We start from the raw sequence: 20,400 nt of genomic DNA on the forward strand, positions 1-20,400 counted from the left end.
TGGATCCGAGAAGTCCAATTCTTGGGTCACGTGGTCAACCAAGAAGGAATAATGGTTGATCTAGCAAAGATCGAAGCTGTGATGAAGTGGGAACAACCAAAAAGTCCAACGGAGGCCCGAAGCTTTTTAGGATTAGCCGGATATTACCGAAGGTTTATCCAAGGCTTTTCTTCGATCGCTACTCCATTAACAGCTTTGACTCACAAAGGAGCTACTTATGCTTGGAGTGATAAACACAAAGAAGCATTCGAGTTGTTGAAGAAGAAGCTATGTGAAGCACCGATTCTTTCTTTACCCGATGGAGTTGAAGACTTCGTTGTCTATAGCGATGCGTCCGGTGTTGGATTGGGTTGTGTGTTGACTCAAAGAGAAAAGGTGATAGCATATGCGTCTCGACAGCTGAAAGAGCATGAAAAGAACTACCCGACTCATGACTTGGAGTTGGCGGCGGTAGTTTTCGCTCTAAAGATATGGAGGCATTACCTATATGGCACGAAGTGCAAACTTTTCACTGATCATAAGAGTCTCCAATATCTCTTTAATCAGGATGAATTGAATATGAGGCAAAGACGCTGGCTAGATTTACTTAAGGACTACGACTGTGAGATACTTTACCACCCCGGTAAAGCCAATGTTGTTGCTGATGCTCTCAGTCGGAAAGTCAATCTTGAAAGAAAAAGGCCAAGAGCGTTGAGAATAGAAGTTGTCTCGATAATTGTGGAGAGTATAAAGAAGGCTCAAGAAGAAGCTTCTGAAAAGAATGACCGAAAGGACGAACGTTTGGGCAAAACATTAGTGTTCGGTACAAACGGTCATGGACTGAAGGTATTCCAAGATCGTATTTGGGTACCTAAGTCAGGAGGAATAAGAGATCTTCTGATGGAAGAAGCTCACAAAACCATGTACTCAATTCATCATGGCAGCACTAAAATGTATAGGGACCTGAAACCCTATTACTGGTGGCCGACGATGAAACTCGACATTGCGAAGTATGTGGCGGAGTGTGTGACCTGTGCGAGAGTCAAAGCACAACATCAGAAACCATACGGGAGTTTAGAACCTTTGCCTGTGCCTATGGGTAAATGGGAAGACATTGCTATGGATTTTGTCACTAAACTACCCAGAACAAAGAATGGTCACGACATGATTTGGGTGGTCGTTGATCGATTCACTAAGAGTCCGCATTTCATAGCAGCCGGGGAGAAATGGTCTATGGATAAGCTTGCGAATTCTTACGTGAAGGAAATTGTGAGGCTTCACGGTGTTCCGTTAACGATTGTGTCAGATCATGACAGCCGTTTCACCTCATGATTTTGGAAAAGTCTACAAGAGGAATTGGGTACCAAGTTGTGTTTAAGTACAGCTTACCATCCACAGACTGATGGTCAGAGCGAACGAACGATACAAACACTTGAAGATATGCTGAGAGCATGTACTCTGGAATTCCAAGGTAATTGGGATGAACATTTACCTTTGGTAGAATTTTCCTACAATAATAGTTTCCACTCGAGCATAAAGATGGCACCTTATCAAGCTTTGTATGGACAAAAATGTCGTACGCCGTCTTGTTGGCTTGAGGATGGGGAAAAGCAGTTTATGGGACCGGAGATAGTCCATCAAACTGCTGAAAAGTTGAAAATAATTAAGGAAAGAATGTTAGCAGCTCAGGATCGTCAAAAGAGCTATGCTGACAACAAGCGAAGACCGATGACTTTTGAAATTGGAGATTCGGTTTTGCTTAAAGTCTCGTCGTGGAAGGGACTTATAAGATTTGGTAAAAGGGGAAAGTTAAGTCCAAGGTTTATCGGACCATTTAAGTTCTTCAGAGGATTGGGAACCAAGCTTACAAGCTCGAACTACTAGAAGAACTTAGTGGAATTCATAACACTTTTCATGTGTGTTATTTGAGGAAGTTCACGGGAGAAGTTCCCGACGTGATTCCACTTTCGGAGCTGAGAATTGATGAGAACAAAAGGTTAGTTGAGGAACCGGAGGCAATCGTTGACCGAAAGACTAAGAAGTTACGACGTAAGATAGTCAAATTAGTGCTTGTCCGTTGGAAACATGCGAATGGGCCAAATCTCACCTGGGAAACGGAGAGTGACATGATGAGTCGCTATCCGCATTTGTTTGTTGATGTGTGATTCCGGGGACGGAATCATTCTAAGGTGGGGAGAGTTGTAATGCCCATGTTTCTGGGCTAAGCATTAATGTTGTTGTAATAGTCTAGGTTAACCTTTGTAACTCATTTCGAAATAATAGGAATGTATTATTTGAGTATTATGTGCTTTGTGCTTAATTGTGTGTCTTAATTGAATTAAGAATAAAAATAAGCGTCAAAAAGAAATGTTAGATAAAGCTGATATCTATGGATAATTTTGTAGTAGTCGTAATAAGGTTTCCAAATATATAAAGAATGCCGAAATCTGAGTTATAACGAAGAAGTTATGACCTGTCGAAGTTTTACGACAGAACCGGCAACGCTGAATGACGTAAAAAGTGAAATTTACGTTAGAGCGATATTTAGCCTTAGCGATCTAAACAAAAGTTGTAGAGTTCGTTCAACCGAGAGCGTGCATAAAAAGAATGCCCAAATCTGACTTCGTATGAGGAAGTTATGATTTTTCTAAGTTTCAGCTTAGCTGTATGCAGCCCGAAGTTCGATTTTGAGATCGAGTGAGTTTTAGCCGAAACAATCTAAACGAGAATCGAAGATCTCGTCATTAGAAGAGCAACGGTAAAAAGACAGACGAAAACGGACGTCGGATCAAGAAGTTATGATTTTATAACGGAATTTTCCTGTCCCAGCCTACTAAAAATAATATAATAAAAATAAAGTCAAAGTTAGCCAACGGAGTCTAAACGAAAGTTGTAGAGCGTAGTCTCACCTACGCGTGGATATAAAGAACGTCGAAAACAAAGCTCGTATGCGAAAGTTATGAATTTTTGAAGATCGTGGCACGCATACCAAAGCTTATCCGAAGGAGTCGTTGATCTGATCCGAACTACGCCCAGCGTACACCGAAGCGTGACCCGCCTCGCACTCGAGTGCTCTGATGACGTAAGCGATGACGATCTGAGGCGTACGCCCCACGTAGCTGAGTACGCCCAGCGTACGTGCGAGGCTCAGCCTCTATAAAAGGCATGCGAGGGCAGCCGATTCTTTTGCTCAAATTCTCTTCTCTCTCTCCCGTTTTGCATCGTTTTACGTGCCAGAAATATCCCGAAGCCCCGGTATCATTCCCGAGCCCCGAAGCAAGTTCCGAAGTCCAGAAGGTCCCGAGAAGTAAAGTTTCCGAGCCGAAACTCTGCCCGCGAGAAGCCAGGTTTTCAAGAAAAACATCCCGATTTTATCGGAAAATATTATTTTAAGAGACGAGGTGCTGTCCGGTCATCATCTTATCAAGTGAGTGTATATATTATTTGTTTATTTGAACTATTTGTTGAATGGATGTTTTGTACAGGCTTTAAGTTGTATATAAATGTATATATTTTTTATCTACTAATATGTTGGGTAGAACATGGGTAGACAGTTGGTGTGTGAAGAAATAAAATGATGAGAGGCCTCGATGTCGTTGTTGATCTAGTCATCTAGCGGAGTATGGATGACGACCACGGACTCATTCTAGATAGCCCAGTGGAACACTAGCAGGCTCATAACCTGTAGGTGTTGTGAACGATGTGTTCACCGGTGTACTCTATCCCCCTCATGGTTGCCTTTAGGACATCTATTGCTAAGGAAGCCCCTTTGCGGTAATGTCCGTCCTGATGAAAATCCTAGATTAGGTCCCTTGTAATAGTTGTTGTTTTAGGGACATAAAGTGAGGATAACGGAAATGGGTAATCGGGTTATTGTTGGTTGGTGAAATTAAATATAATTATTTATTGTGGGTTGAAAACCCTATATGCTCACCAGGCTCCCAAGCCTGACCCACTCAGTTTCTTTGTATTACAGGTAGTGGCGCAAGGTCATAAGTTGGATGATTTTGTCAAGATAGTTTTGGATTATAGACCTGTTGTTATATGTAACTGTTGTATGGTCTATCTTTTGTTGTCTATGCTTTTGTGTCTATATCGGAACATGACATCCCGAAATTTTGTTATATAATACATTTCTTTATGAAATGCTTTGATAAATTTTTATCATATTTTGTTTTGGGAACAAATTCTGCAACTCTTTTAATCAAAGGATTACTCTGATTTTATTTAAAAGCATAAATGAAACCGGTCTTTTCTGGCCGTGATTTTAGGGATGTCACACTTGCCCTCTGCATTGGACCGAAGTCCGGAACTAACTGAACATAGCATAACATAGTCATGACTACTAGCATAAACACATATACTGCAATTGCATCGGACCGAAGTCTGGAACACATAACACAAAATACATGCTTGTGTCACGAAGACATCAAGCACACTGAACTACTGCATCGGACCGAAATCCGGAACTACTGCTAACTAAACGGGCCAACATTGTGGCCGTAGACCCGTTCCTACTGGAAGGAAAACTCACCTCGTAACGCTGGCTGCTGAGATGCTAAATCTGAAACTGGCTGACTGCTGCTCCGGAACTCCTCGGCTACAAGTTCGATAGACACTAAGTCAGATACTGATAACTGTTCTCAGGGTAAAATGACTAATTTACCCCTGGTCCAAGTCAACCTCCTGGTCAAAGTCAACTTTCAGTTGAACGGACTCGCCGAGTTGGGCCGCCAACTCGCCGAGTTCCTAACACCTTTTCTAATCCTCTACTCGCTTCAATTCGTCGAGTTTGGAAACAACTCAACGAGTTCTTCTCCCGTACTATCGTCGAATCTAACTTCATCCGACTCGCCGAGTTGTATGAACAACTCGTCGAGTTCTCCTTCATCATATGAACCCGTCCAGACTGTGACTCGCCGAGTTGTATGAACAACTCGTCGAGTCTGTTCTTGAGGCAAGAAGATTGCCTTGGACTTGCCGAGTCACGGCGGGGACTCGCCGAGTCTCCTGCATGTCATTACTATACAGTCGATTCTAGTCGATTTCAGTGCATCCAATTCATAGATCTGGGCTTCTAGGGCTGGTTTTGCACGTAAAGTTTCCAACTTTACGTGCATGCACACGACAATGGAGCTAAAACACCAAAATCATCCAACACTAAGCACTTAGGGTTTGGAACAAGGCTATATTTGCATAATGGTAGCTATATTGAGTTCCTAGAGCTCAATAACATCCAGATCTATGGTCTCCACCCTAAGGGGAGCTCAAATCTCGAGTTTGAATCATATAAAGCTCCAAAAGAGACATAAACAAGCATAAAAGAGGGTTTAATGGAAGAATAAGCAAGGTAATAACTTTATTACCAGAATATGAAGCAGATGGAAGCTAGCTCTTGGATCTCCTTTCTCTTCTATTGATCTTCTTTCCTTCTTTCTCTTCTACAACTCCCAAACTATCACAAAACACTCAAGCTCAACAATGGGGACTAGGGTTTTACAGAGAAATGCTCTAAAGGTGCTGGAGGCTGGGGTGGGAGGCTAAAATGACGTTTAAATAGGGTACAAACCCTGAGATTTAGGGTTTCATCCAGACTGGCGGACTCGCCAAGTCCGGAATACAGACTCGTCGAGTCACCTACTAAAGACGCGTGCAAATCTCGTCTCTAATCGACGAGTCGGGCTATTGACTCGTCGAGTTCCTCTTAAGGAAGGAAAAATATCATATTTAAATTACATACCAGAAATGGGCATTACATATATATATATATATATATATATATATATATATATATATATATATATATATATATATATATATATATATATATATATATTAGGGTCTGAAATTCAGTGTTGAATAGAGTAACTACTTTAGCCATATCGCTACAGACAAATGACATTTATTGACATATCTTTTTGTGCCGCAGTAGAATACTCGTAGTGACACTTTTTCCATGCCACTATAAAAATTATTAGATATAAGTTTTCATAGCTATTAGACTGTACATTGTGGATTGTGAAATGACATCGACCTTTCTAGCTGGGCATCATTACTGATGAAAAACAGCATCATGTGACCATATTTGTTTTTTTTTTTTGAAACATCAAATAATTTAAATATCTCCTGGGATTGAACACAAGACCTCCTAGTTAGTTGTTAGATTAGGAACCTCCTTGTTAGCCAAGTGGGCTAGCCCCAACTTGTTGTTGAATATCATGTAACCATATTTGTTACCGATGACAATATGTTGAAGGCCTGTTTTTACCGTTGCTTTGTTTTTACCGTTGCTTTTGTTGTTGAATTAGAAGATAGAGAATTGTGTGTTATGTTTTTTCATTATTGTGTGTTTGTTGCTTTTTTATTAAAACAAATTTTATGTTCTTTGATTTTTTTCTCAACTTGTAATAAGAAAATTAAATGATTTATATCTTATTTCAACAACCTTATTTAATAATCAAAATAACCAAAATCAATGTAACTTATTAGGGAAAAGATAACCATAAGACAAATTTATGTATTTTTAAAGTTCTGATTTTTTCTCCGAAAAATATTGTTTTTTTATGAAGGTTGTGAATTGGGCTAACATGGCATGTCACGTCTTCTGCCATGTCATAGTTCATACCACATCCACATCCCTTCCAGCTTGACATGCCACATGTGCAGATGAGCTGTTGAACATGGGTTTTTTAATTAAAAAAATAATTTACGACTAACACATAACTTTAACTTTTCTAAAAATTTCCCTAAAAAATATGACCGGTTGTTATTTTTCTTAAAAATGTGTAATTAAGTACATGGGTTTTTGATGAAAAAAGGTCTAATCTATTCCTGATAATGATAAAAGGGGATACTTTCTACAACTCAACAAAAGTTCCTTATTTTTCCTATACATTTTTTGCTATTTTCCTATACAAATTAAACAAAACACTATGCCAAAAAACTACAAAAATACACCAAAGAAAGAGCTGAGTTTCTATGATTATCATTCCATCCCAAGCAAGAGGGCCTTCAAGGTCTCCTATGATATGGACAATCAGCAAATCACTCCACTGCTTGCATCCTGATCATTCTCATACTATAAAAGCAATACCCAAAAGTCATAAATCATAAGAATGAAGTCTTTAAAAGAAATTAAGTTGATAAACCAGAAGAAAAAAAACAACTCACCATTGGCTTGTAAATATTGTTAGCCTTCATTGGGAGAGTTTGATATCTCCTGAATTATTGACGAAAGACATGAGGCTATACAACTTCCTTTTATCATCATATTCGCTACTTTCACAACTTTCTTGCTTTCCGGTCAATCTCTCAAACATGAGAAGCTGTTGTTTTAGCAATATCTTTTTTCCTTGAACATTCGTCTCCAACAAAATAATATCCATGGATGCATCTTTCTTGTCTTCAAATTCCTTATCTGAGATTGAAACTTATTCTTAGTCCTTGCATCAAACACATGGATAACCCTTAGTACTTACCAAATTTTGGCAATAAGACCAAATACCCGGATGAATTAAACCTACTCTCTTCGTCCCAAATTAATAGTCCATGTTTCCTTTTTGGTTTGTCCCAAAATAATTATCCACTTCTAAAAATAAATATCATTTTTACCAAAATACCCTTCATTATTAGTTAAACAACAATGGAATTAAATGCAAATACCATAGAATTAAATGCAACAAAAGGGTATAATTGTTATTTCATTTAATAAAGTTAATGGTCTACAAAACCAATAACGGAGTACAAAACCATTAGTTTTTCTCACAGACCCCGTCGATAGTGGAAATTATTCTCGGTTCTGCTAAAATTGATTCCGATAATTGTGGTTTGACCATGAACGAGTGCATAAAACATCATGAAAACGAAAGCTAGGGTTTTAATCGAATTTTCTCAGAGGCTCCGTCGATGCTGGGAGTCGTTCTTCATTCACTATTCTTCGTCAAGGATGTGAGTCGTGGGGAAGAAGGGCGCGGAGGCATGCACTTTGCATAAAAAAGGGAGCTAAGGTTCTCACACATAAAATAAATAATAACATTTATTATACAAAAAATGGCTCGGCGGATTGAAATCATGTTATAATATTCAATTTCGCAACCCAACTCATTTAACGAAAGGGGTTGGGTTGGTTGACTTAAAGGAGTTGAAAGTTCCAACCCAACCCATTAATTTTGGGTGAGTACAGTTTAAGTTGATTGGTTGGATCATATTTTACCAGCTTTTGAAAAAAAAAATTGGGCCAAACTTGCAATTTTGAGTAGAACACAAGGACCAACTCCGTAGCATACTCTACATTCTTCTATCTATTTAAAGTTTTGCTTCTTTTGAAATTTTATTTTAGCTAATGATTGTAACAATAATATTTTATTGATATCATATACAAGTAAATTACATTTTTCTATTTAAATACAATACTCATAAAAAATATTTACTACGAATGACATGTGATTCCAAATAAGCATAAATATCAATATTAATTTGTGTTTGTGTGGTAGAGCCAGGGCCATACCTCACAATTCACAAGCCATATGGACCAATTGTTCACTTTCTTCAGTAATACTACTGCCAACATTTACTGAAAGTAAAACAATTATAAAAGGGTGGAACATTTGACACATTAGCTGTCTGTAAAGTACTATCAGAGGAGATATTGCTAGATGTTGCTAACTCGCTACCACTGTTGGATTGCATTTGACATGATCTTGTTCCAACTATTCCAATATTATTAATGATGGGCATGAATCCTTATATTATTTTGGTATAGTACAGAAGATACAACAATTCTACATCAGGGAATGGAAATAAAAGTATATATACGCATACAGGATATAAGTGAGAACCCTGAATTGTGGGGGCACTGATGGTATTGGTAGGCGTTTCTCATCATTGGAGGTTTCATATGAATAAATGGTCTTGAAGCAGCTTCATTTGCAGCTGGAGCTTGATTGAATCCTATAGAAAAGAATGGAATTAATGTAAAATTTAGAAAGGAAAACCACAACAATGAAACAAATTCCATATATAGCAGTTTCATCCAATCTCACAGCAATTTTCACTGATATAACTGGTAGAATTCAATGTATAGGCATTAAGCAACACCATCCAAATTACAAAGCAACTTTCATTTCTTCCTATTACAACATATATCAATTTTCACTGCTATACTTTGAAAAATCTACCCAATTAAGATCAACAAAAGTACAAGCTATACTCAGTAGATTTTTAAATGTGATAGAAAGAAACGAAAGTAGGATGCAACAATACACAAATAAATGAAAGATTGTTGCTATTTCTTGCATTTAGCCTTACCTTTATTGTTTACTTAATTCATTTACATACCAGTAAGTGAATTTCCCCCCATGCAACCTCTTCTTACATTGTCTTTTTTTGTTATGTTTCCCATATTTTTGCAATGCAAGTGGATGTTAAGTTTTCATATATGGTAGCATGTCAAAAGAATTATATAAAACATGCACCTTATTCCCCATCTTATCTGGAACTTCCAAGTAAAAATAGGGTAAAATGAAAGAAAGAGAAACATACTTTGGCCGATTTGTTTATCATAGAATCCTACTTATTTTTTCCTATTACACCATGGTAATTTGAAAAATGAACCAAATCATACCAATGTTATCAAATACAAAGCAAATCTCAGTGCTATAAAAGGGTAGAATTTTCAAAGTGATGTAATAAGAAAGAGATAAAAATACAATGACAAAAATTGGTATATTTTCGAAGTACAAGGTCTTAATATAAAAAAAGCATGGTGTTTTAATTGGAAGAAATGAGAGCACAATGCTAAAATACACATAAATTAAAGTACCTTCCTTTTTCTTGCATTTAACTGTAACATATATGGTAAGCTAAATTGTAATGTTCTTTCAGTGAATAGTTGATGGAAGTGCCAAACTAAAACAAGATAAAGCAGAAAATGCCTATTAACTTTGAGAATAAACAAGATCTATAAGCACATTTGGACCCTAAACCCTAAAGCAAACCTGGTTGAGAGAATAAACAAGATCATGTAAGATGACAAACTAATACTCAGTGACAAGTTTGCATAAAGTACTGAATCTCTTTTATCCAGATGCTAAAACAAGGACGACAGTTTTCTTTATTAATTATCATTAACAGTAACACATAGGGCATATAGTTAGTAACCACCATCAAAAAGTTTACATATTCAATTGGCTAAGGTCTAAACGCAAGAAATAGCAACTCTTTGGGACAATAAACAATAAAATTAAAAGTACCACCATTGTCATTAAAAAAAATATAGAAACATAAATAACAGAATACATATTAGAAATGAGTTTGTCACATTTGTTTTTGGGATATAAAAGTAGCTTAGGGGCCATCCTCCAGTTTGCCAGACTTCCTTTGAGCGAAAGCTCTGAAGTGCACTCGCTTATCTAATGAAAAGAAATAGATTAGAGATTTGGCAATGATTTGCATCAAATCATAACATGGATTATTTATCATAGAATTTGGTGGCCACGATTACTATTACCCTGAAGTACACTGGCTCGTCTACCGAAAAGAAATAGATAAAAGATTTCAGAACAATTGCATAAAATCAAATCTTGAAATATATATCACTAAAATCACTACCATTTACTTATTGTTAGCTTTAAGTAAAAAGCAATACATATGAATGACAATTTACCTTTAAAGGTGGCACCTGCTGTACGAAAATAAAAAAAATTTAAAAACAAAGGCTGCAGAATTAGATAGTTGCTTAGGATGTATTCTCCTGTTGTTAACTGAAACCCGGTAAGATCTCCACCAATGATGTGATTCCATGACTTGTAATAACCCAACACATCTTCTTCTTCTTCTTCTTCTTCTTCTCCATCATCATACACAAAACTCACCCCACACTCCTTTGTAACTGCATCATTCAACCTCACTGTAATAGTAACGTGGTCACCAAATTCCATCTCATTCATCCCAAACATCCAATGGCTTACAAACATCAAACAATTTTTAAAAAGAAATATCCTTTCAAGGTAGTGATGGTATACCCATGTGCGGTTCTTTGTTATATTACTAATTATGATCACTGGCAAATAAATGACCACCTCCTTTACAGATCCGATCCTCGGAGATGTCAGCACACAGCAGAAATTCAATCCTGTGAGGTTGCTAGGAGATGATGGAATGGTAAATGATATTGATGGCCCCATGCTTCTATCTGTAATCCAACTCGGCATCTCTATGCCTTCATAAATTGTGCTGAATATTCCAAATTCATAATACATCTGCCACATACAACCACATTCACTAATTGCTACATTAATAATATATACATATTCACACAATGACAAATAATTATCTAAATCAAACCTGGATTTCAGATTCTTCCTTTTTTCTCAAGCGTGTCGCAGTTACCACATGCCTTTTGTTAAGGAAGTCTGGCCTATTCCAGCCCAAACTACGTAATACCTTTTCCTGAACACCTGCTATTGGTTGGATTTTCACCACGCCTTCAACCTCACACGATGAAAGTGCTATGATATCACAGTCTATTGAGAGCAGCTGAAGTGGGGACATTTCAGGATCAAATACAACTTTTTGCAGCATAGGCTTACAATACTTCACTAACTTTTTTGACACCTCTTCGTAACCTTCCTTGGGATCGTTGCACATAAACGCATGATAACACAGAAGCTTTTGTGATTCGGTCTCTAATAAGCCATCAAGAAAGTACTTTGTGTGCATTAGTTTACCGTTCAATTTTAATAATTCACAACTTCCTGCCAACCATGCATCCGTTGTTGTTATTATGACTTTACTTCCTGGATGCAAACCTTTGTTACCAAGTAACGCATCCAACTGGTCGAGACTACCAATATCATCAAGAACTAGGAACACCTTTTTACGAGCTAATGCACTCTCTATCTTTGATGTGTATATGGAAACATCATGAACTTGAACTGAACTTGGTTTTGAAATATCGTCATAAAGTTGTTTCTGTACATCAATCATCCCATTATACTTTCCATCACATCTCCTACTAATATCTTCAATGAAGCAGCTTGTGTCAAATTCATGAGAATGTAAGGTATAGACATATTTGGCTAACGATGTCTTCCCGATACCACCGATACCCAAAATAGTGAGTATATCTGTTGTATGTGATGATGCCTCTTTCAACCATGAAGTGACGAATTTAATGGAATTGTCCATCCCAATAAGTTGTGGCAGTGGAAACCCTGAGGATATGCGTAATCTACGGAATATGTCCTTAACAGTTACTTCAATTAACGTCGCCTCTTGCCTGACATCTTATTTGGTAAGAACCACAAAAGACCATCCAAAAAACTAATATGCCATATTGGAGATTTAGATTTTTCCAAAGATACAAATCAATATTATATCATATTAAGCTGTTGTTTTTTATTAAATTAATTACATCATAGCTATCATCATATATGAACTTCTGACCATATAAGACCAGGTCATAATTCATTGTGTTTTGACAAAACCATCACGCTTAAATATATCAACGTGGTTTCACATGAATCTGAGTGAATATTTATAAGCTAACTTTTACTACTGACAAGGAAGAACATTTATTTATCATAATAACATATCATCTGATTTAAAGGTAGAATGATATAGAAAAGTGAAAAAAAAATTACAACCACATAAAATTTGGTTCATTAATTAAAAGCATATAAAAATAATTAAAATGGATTATCTAAATAAATTTATTTATGATAAATAATAAATGCATAACAAATGTGTTATAATTAGCAAAATGATTAACCTGCCTATATGAATTATTTAATCACATAATTGCAAAAACAAGAATCAGCTTCAAGCATTTCTTTAAGATTTATCCAAATTTAAATAAATAAATAATATAACTATTTGATGATTATTGAGAAATGTATTGAAATAGATAAGGAAAAGATGCTATTGAATTTCATGTGCTAATTTATCAATATAAAATGAGTAAGAAAATATGGGTTAGAAAGTGGTTACCTGCCATTTGCATCCTTTCCTTTTAAATCAGCAACTTCTCTAAGTGCATTACTCCATCGGTCCATCTTTTGAGCCCATTGACATTTTTTATTTTCATCTGTCTCTGCCTCCATCTTCTGTCTATGCCTATCCATTGCATCTCCAAAGCTACTTTGTTGCTTTCTAACATGGGTGGGCTCAACATGATAAAAGATGGGGATTACAACATGACTGGATTTCATACGTTGCTCGAGGATCATAACCAATTCATCAAGACACCATGTTGAAGCAGCATAGTTCTTGGACAACACGATAACAGAAGCCTTGGATGATTTAATTGCACTCTCCAATTCTGGTTTCAGATCCTCCCCTGTTTCAATCTCTTCATCATCCAAGAAGGTAGTGATATTGGCATGCATGAGAGCATTATAAAGGTGACTAGTGAAACTATTACGAGTGTCGACACCTCTAAAACTTAAAAATACGTCATATCCACAACCATGAGTTGATGAAGAAGATGAAGATCCTTCTGAAATTTCATGGAGCTCAACCATTATGAGGAGCCTTCACCCTTCCCAATAACCTCTGAAACTCAGTTTCCTCCAGACATCATAAGAAGCTAAGTACTACGGTTTGAAGCTTTTGGATCCCACGCTTTCCTTACTTGTGCCTCAATATCAAGGTCCCATACATAATGTCTATAAAGTCTACATAAAATCAAAAGTATTAATACCTTATGCAACTTACTTCTCATCAAACAGTTTAAACCCCTAAAATAACACCTTATAGTCTCCAAAATAAAAACTGAAGTGTTTCATAAAAAATACAGATGCACCACGAACTTTGATGTGTGAATTAATATGCTTTTGAAACAACCAGCAGCTATATGGCTAACTGAATTACTATTCTTACATTAATACCTTATGCAACTTAAGTCCCATCAAAAAATTTAAACCTCAACAATAGAACCTTACATTTTTAAAACAAAAAACCGAAGTGATTAAAACCAAAAAAAATAAGTTGACATGATTGTCTAAAGAGCCTCAAACTAGCAAGAAAAAGTTTTTCAAATATGAAATTATTTATGTCTAGATCTAGTATAAAATATCAGCATTAGTGAGCTTTTTTTAAATGGTATAATTTTAAAATTAACAAGCCACAAAATTTGTAAGCTTTTGACTTCAAACGAGAAAATGTCCAAAATAATTGCATCTGAAAGCAGTGGTGGATCCAAAAAGATATTTATTCAAACATACCAAAACTTAATGACTCACTCAAAAATAGATAAGGTCTAAAAAGCTTGCAAGCAAAACCTTTCCATTGCACCTCACCAAATCCAGTGGTGTCTGCCTTCATTTTGAATAAATTTCCCATTTTTTAGTAATAAAAATTCAACTTTTTATATTATCACATCAGTGATGTCATGGGCACCCGCTAATCAATAAAAGACATAGATAGGCCCCTGTCTAAGACAGCTAAAAAAAGATAGAAAAGTTCCTACATATTTCAAATATCTTTATTAGTCTCATGCAAAAGTAAACTTTTCCATTGCACCTGACCAAATCCACTGGTGTCTGCCTTGATTTTGGATAAATCTCTTATTTTTTAGTAATAAAAATTCAACTTCTTATATTATCACATCAGTAGTGTCATGGGCATCCACTAATCAATAAGCAGTTAAATACATAGATTGGCCCCTGTCTAAGACAACTAAATGCAGAACTACAACAATGAGTGTTGAGCTAGGCCGTGGTTCCCCTTGTGAAGCATAAGCTTTGCTGACCAACATCGTAGTTGTTAAATTGACAAATAATTTGACAATGACTTCACTGATTTAGGATCTGACACAACTCTAGCAAAATTCTAATTTTGGAATATAACACCGAAAAGTGCTTCACCAAAATTGAGATGTCTTACAATCTGGCTTCAACAGTTCAGAAAGCTTTGCAGAAAGGGAACATCACCAGGCAATTTAGGGTTATTACAAGATGAGTATATATGAGACATAAAAAATGTGCTTTCATAGTTACCTGCCTACAGGACGAGAAACAGATCTGAAGCGGCAAGGATACAGGACGAACCAACGGCGATTACAAAAGAAGACGAATGAAAATTACAGAGCGAACTGCGTTAAGTCTTCAGGCAAACGGCCAGTCAAAGAGGAAGAGGGACGCCAAGAGAGGAGAATTTTTTTCAGCTTGAGAGGATTCACGTTTTCTCTTAAAAGAGTATCTTTTAATTTCCAGGAGATTATTGCGTGTGGAATTTATTCATTCCAAAAGTGACAATTTATTTTCCAGGAAATTGCCTGTGGAATTTATTGCTTCCAAAAGTGACAAATTATATGTAGTCTGGGGACCTGACATTGTGACTTGTGCTATGTGTCGTGAATTTGAAAAGAAGATGTACGCCCCGTTATAATTCCTTTGACAATTATTTTTTTTCTTAGCCATGAAGAAATTTGGCGAAATATGTCGAATGTGGCAGACAAAATCAAATTTTAGTAATTGTCTTTTCATTAAAGTCAAAAATACAATAAGTGGTAGGGTATTTGGTTCATTTGAGACCATTCTAATTTTGTGAGACCGTGACACCAAAATCTAAAAATAATTTTAAAATGCAAAATAAATAGAAAAATCCAAAAATTCTTTTTTTAAATATTATTTTCGGAACTTGAATTAACTAAAAATAAATTAAAAAAATCCCGTTTTTTTTTAAATACGTGAAATATTCTAATAGAATATTACACTGACATATTCTAAAAAATAATTTTAAAATGCAAAATAAATGGAAAAATCTAAAAATTCTTTTTTTAAATATTATTTTCGGAACTTCAATTAACTAAAAAAAATAAAAATAAAAAAAAATAAAAAAAAAAAAAAAATCCCATTTTTTTTGAAAAATACGTGAAATATTCTAATAGAATATTACACTGTACATATTTTAAAATGCAAAATAAATGGAAAAATTCAAAAATTCTTTTTTTAAATATTATTTTCGGAACTTGAATTAACTAAAAAAAATAAAAATAAAATAAAAATAATAAAAAAAATAAAAAAATGCGTCTCACGGTCTCACAAAATTAGGCCGTCTCATATGAACCTAACCATATATATATATATATATATATATATATATATATATATATATATATATATATATAGGGTGAGGTTCAATGAAGAACCATAATTAACCAAGGAACCAATCTTTTTTTCAACTTTTAGAACTTATTTTTTATCAAAAAAAAAACTAAAAATAAAAAAATTCATAACTTTTTATCCTTTTTCCAATGATATCAAATTCGATTTTTTTTTTACGTCAAATTCACAAGGTGAATCTTTGAAAATTCACAATGTGAATCCGGATTCACACGGTGAATCCGAAAAATATTTTTCACATTCACAATGTTAATATATGAATTTAGATATTTTTAGATTTTTTTTTCGATAAAGAATAAGCTCTAGAAATTGAAAAAAAAAATGGTTCCTTGAAGAACCAATAATTATGATTCTCTATTGAACTTTTTCATATATATATATATATATATATATATATATATATATATATATATATATATTAGTGGTGTACCCGCGCAAAGCGGCGGCGGCGAATGAGTTCTTTCGGCAGTTAGTTTCATCCGGAAACATGTTATATTTCTAGGAACACTCATACTGTTCTTGGTCAGTTTTACGGTAACAAATAGTACGCAACGCAATGCGGCGCTGCAATTATTTTCTTTTTGGCGCTAGATAGTTTTTTTTTTTTACTTTTTGTCGAATTGTTTTGTGTCCTTTCGACGAATAGTTTCCAGATAGGTTTGTAGCCGCACGTTGCGGTGAAACGATGATTATTTTATTTCAGATAATGTTTTGTGGCGATTATTATGTTGTACATTTATAGCAAAAATTAATCGGTGCATGAAAACGGACCCAAAAACCATCGTTAGGAAAGTTTCCTTTCTAAAAAAACATTAACTATTAATTGCAATTACTTTTAACTATTAATTGCAGAATACTTATAGTTTTTATTTTTTATTTTAAGATCAAAAGATATTGAACAACTTCAAATGATTTTAACGTTAATATATCAGTTTTATAATAATACGAACATTTAAGTTAGATTTGTAATCCAAGTTTCATACATTGGCCAAAGATGTTTTCTAAATCTATCTATTACATGTTTACCTTACGTATTAATGTTAAAATGGTTTTGTTGCTGGATTTCAAATTCATCAAATTATCTATTACATGTTTACCTTACGTATTAATGTTTAAATACTTTGTGACAAACTTTATACTCTAATTTATTAATTTTTAATTTACAAAGATAGAGAAGTTTTGTGTGTACACTTAATCGGTATTTCTCCAAAGGCACAACTTGTTAGAAATACATAGGAGTAAGCACATAGTACAACTCAACTGAAAAGACCTTGAAAAAAAACTTCTTAAAATAATAGAGAAAGACCAAAATGCCCCTAAAAAACTTTATTGCACCAAAACTTCAAAGCATCAGGCCAACTTCTTTTCCCCTGCCTTCCATAATCATTAATATTCATGTTGATTTAAAAAATTCTAGCACAAATAGCAATAAACAAAACAAGACCATAATGCCCTTTGTTTGAGTAATCTCACCAAAATTTCTATGCATCACACTATAACCTTTTTTCTCTCCTGTCAACCAAAAGCTTAAAATTTCAAACAGGGTTTGAACCACCAAAAACTTAAAATTTCAAACAGGGTTTGACAGTAACAAGCAAAGAACCATATTACCCCTTATTCTTATTATTACACCAAAACTTCAAAGCATCATACCAAGTGCCATCAAAAATCAAATGAACACTGTTGCAATTATCCAGAAAAAAAAACCATAATGCCCTCCATAGTTATTATTTTGGCAGGTCATTAAACCATCAAACTTCATAAAAGAACCAAAATACCCCTTAAAACTTTTATTGCACAAATACTCTATAATTTCAAAAACACTTCTGAAAATTATTACATTCTAAATAGGTAGAAGTTGTACCCGATGTAGCTTTGTAAATGAACAGTCAACAATTATAATCCCTTGTTATATTTCATTGTCCATAACCACCTACACTGAAAATAACATTGCAGATTTCATGGCTTTCATTAAAAACACTTGCATCAAACTCAGACTTTGACCTGGTAATAAAAAGCGTAAAAAAATAACTCTTTTTTAAATAAGGTACATTTCTATTAAAACATCCGATTCATAATGAAAGTAAAATTACAGATATGGTATGTAATTATATAAAATTGAAATGGTTTTTGTTCATTCATTTTGCAAAAACTACATAAATAGTCCTTACATTTTCTAGGAATTAGAAAAAAAATACAGAAATAGTCCATGTCCTTACTTTTTGTAGGCCACCACCACTCATTTCGTTAATTGCAACTAACTATTTTTTATAGGACATTGTACTTTGAAATTATAGAGTAGTTTTTTTTAAGTTGGTTCATGTGTCCACTTTCAAAGTACAACACTTTTGGGGTAAAAATTGCTATGAGTACTAACCATGGACAAAAATGCAACATTTAACCACCAATTATGTGAATTAAGAGCATATATAATAGCAAATATAACAAATTATAACTCAATTGAAGTTCTGAAAATTCCAAAGCATTGGTGTCACTAAAGATTACATGGATAAAGGAAATTTAAAACTAAGATATATAATTTAAAACAAAGTATGTAAAAATGGAATCCCTTACCTCAAAGAGAGGTAGATGCTTTCTGGCTGTTGGCATGGCTTCCTAACCTGGCACTTTGGATGGCACTTTGGAGAGTATCTCACACGCTCTACATCCTCTATACTTGGAATTTCCATGGTCTGGTCAACTTACAACAGACTATACAGAAAAGTTCTTCTATAATCTTCCAATTTTTCTAGACCACTTTAGATATGATCTGGACCCCACTTTCAAACTTCAGCCAAATAAGTTCATCTGTTAGGACTCAACTAAAATTATCACCAAGCCTTGCTTCTTCGTTTGCTCATTGGGGGCATAGGATTTTCCAACCTACAATTATACATAGAGGATGTATAATTATACATAGATATAAGTTATTATACATTATAAAACCATTAAAAAGGTAGTCTAGGAAGCATGATCATAACCAGTTACATATGAGTCGCCCCAGTCCGTTGCATCTTCTGATTGTGGATCTTGTGAGGGTTAATAACGTTAGAAAATCATTGAAATAATTAGTAATCGAGTTGGGTTTGTCATATGGGATGTCACACATTATGCTAAATATGTTGTTGCTGAAGAGCCTAAACTAATTCCCAAACTTTTCATTAACATTTTTCTCGTCGAGGAGAACTATATGGAGCACTCAGTTGTGTTTTACAAATATTCAATACAACTTCAAACTATTTTATTAGTTTCAATAAAAAACAAAACACCAAAACATTATGCATCGTTGTTCAAGATAATTATAAAGATAAACGATAAAACAGTAAAGCTTTTAACATATAAATATCATTCTTGAAATCCTATATTAAAATGTATTAAAAATTGTAATTTTTCCGGTTTCAAAATTACCTGGACATCAAGGAATCATCATTAACTTAACATAACAAATATAATCACAAGGAAAGTACTTAGGTCTAAAAAGCCAATCACTTATGATAGATAAGCCAATGAAATGCAAGTTAAAATGTTGAAAATGTGTACCCAAGTCATTTCATAACAAGGCCCCTTGAGCTAGAGCTTCGGATGCAGCCTGTACCACTAAGGTTGAATCAAAACAAATTCCATAAACTAGCTGCAATAGATAAACTAATGAGAGGTAAGTTAAATCCTCAATAACCAAAAAGGGGAAACAACGATAAATAGTTTAACACAAGGTTGATTTTGTTCATTCCAACATACTGTTGTAGCTTTTGAAGATCTAATGTCTGGTTATTCCAATTAGGCCAACAGCTCCGGGAACTCCCTTCACTATCAAACAAAGGCCCGTGAAAATCATCATTTTCCTACATGTTTTTTTACTTACATCAAAACCTTAAGGGTTTAGAGAGAGAAGATGCAATTGGATACACTTTTAGGGAAAATATAATCATATATAGGAGAGATATGTTACCTTTTCTCGTAGATAGATTAGTTGTTGGTGAGGACGAGTGGTGTTGTGTCTGTAGATTAAGGGTTTAGAGAGAGAAGGTCCAAGCAAGAGGTCATATGTCATTTCAGATAAGCAAATCGTAAAGAGAAACCCTTTGGAAAATAGGCCATTGATCGATCCGTTAAATCTGAAATCGAAGAGGTTTAGTTCTGTTTTTTGCAAACACATACATATACAGAGATTCATAGAGATATAAAGGGTAATTCGCGTGTTTTACCTCTTTTATTCGGGATGGAGTAGCAACAGTGTTCGTGGAAGACTGGGAAACAGATGGTCATAAAGAACGATCAGATGATGACTTTCTTTGGG

General features: G+C 34.8%; 1 protein-coding gene across 2 annotated transcripts; it reads right to left on the bottom strand.

Annotated features, from left to right (window-relative positions):
• Positions 1-8,776: 8,776 nt before the first annotated feature.
• Positions 8,777-15,186, bottom strand: LOC145164190 (disease resistance protein RUN1-like). 2 transcript variants are annotated; one of them, XM_079082919.1, is made up of 6 exons: positions 14,976-15,186; positions 12,967-13,652; positions 11,323-12,256; positions 10,643-11,237; positions 10,298-10,388; positions 8,777-8,928 (listed from the first exon to the last, which is right to left on the bottom strand). In XM_079082919.1, exons 2-5 carry the CDS (start codon positions 13,497-13,499, stop codon positions 10,324-10,326), a joined length of 2,127 nt encoding a protein of 708 aa, XP_078939045.1. In that variant the 5' UTR covers positions 13,500-13,652; positions 14,976-15,186; the 3' UTR covers positions 8,777-8,928; positions 10,298-10,323. The 2 variants fall into 2 exon arrangements, with proteins under 2 accessions (XP_078939045.1, XP_078939044.1); XM_079082918.1 differs by lacking the exon at positions 8,777-8,928 and having other exon boundaries at positions 9,532-10,388.
• Positions 15,187-20,400: the final 5,214 nt, after the last annotated feature.

The sequence above is a fragment of the Lactuca virosa genome, chromosome 1, assembly GCF_052849685.1.
Source record: "Lactuca virosa cultivar CGN04683 chromosome 1, Lactuca_virosa_CGN04683_v6, whole genome shotgun sequence".
Classification (NCBI taxonomy): domain Eukaryota; kingdom Viridiplantae; phylum Streptophyta; class Magnoliopsida; order Asterales; family Asteraceae; genus Lactuca; species Lactuca virosa.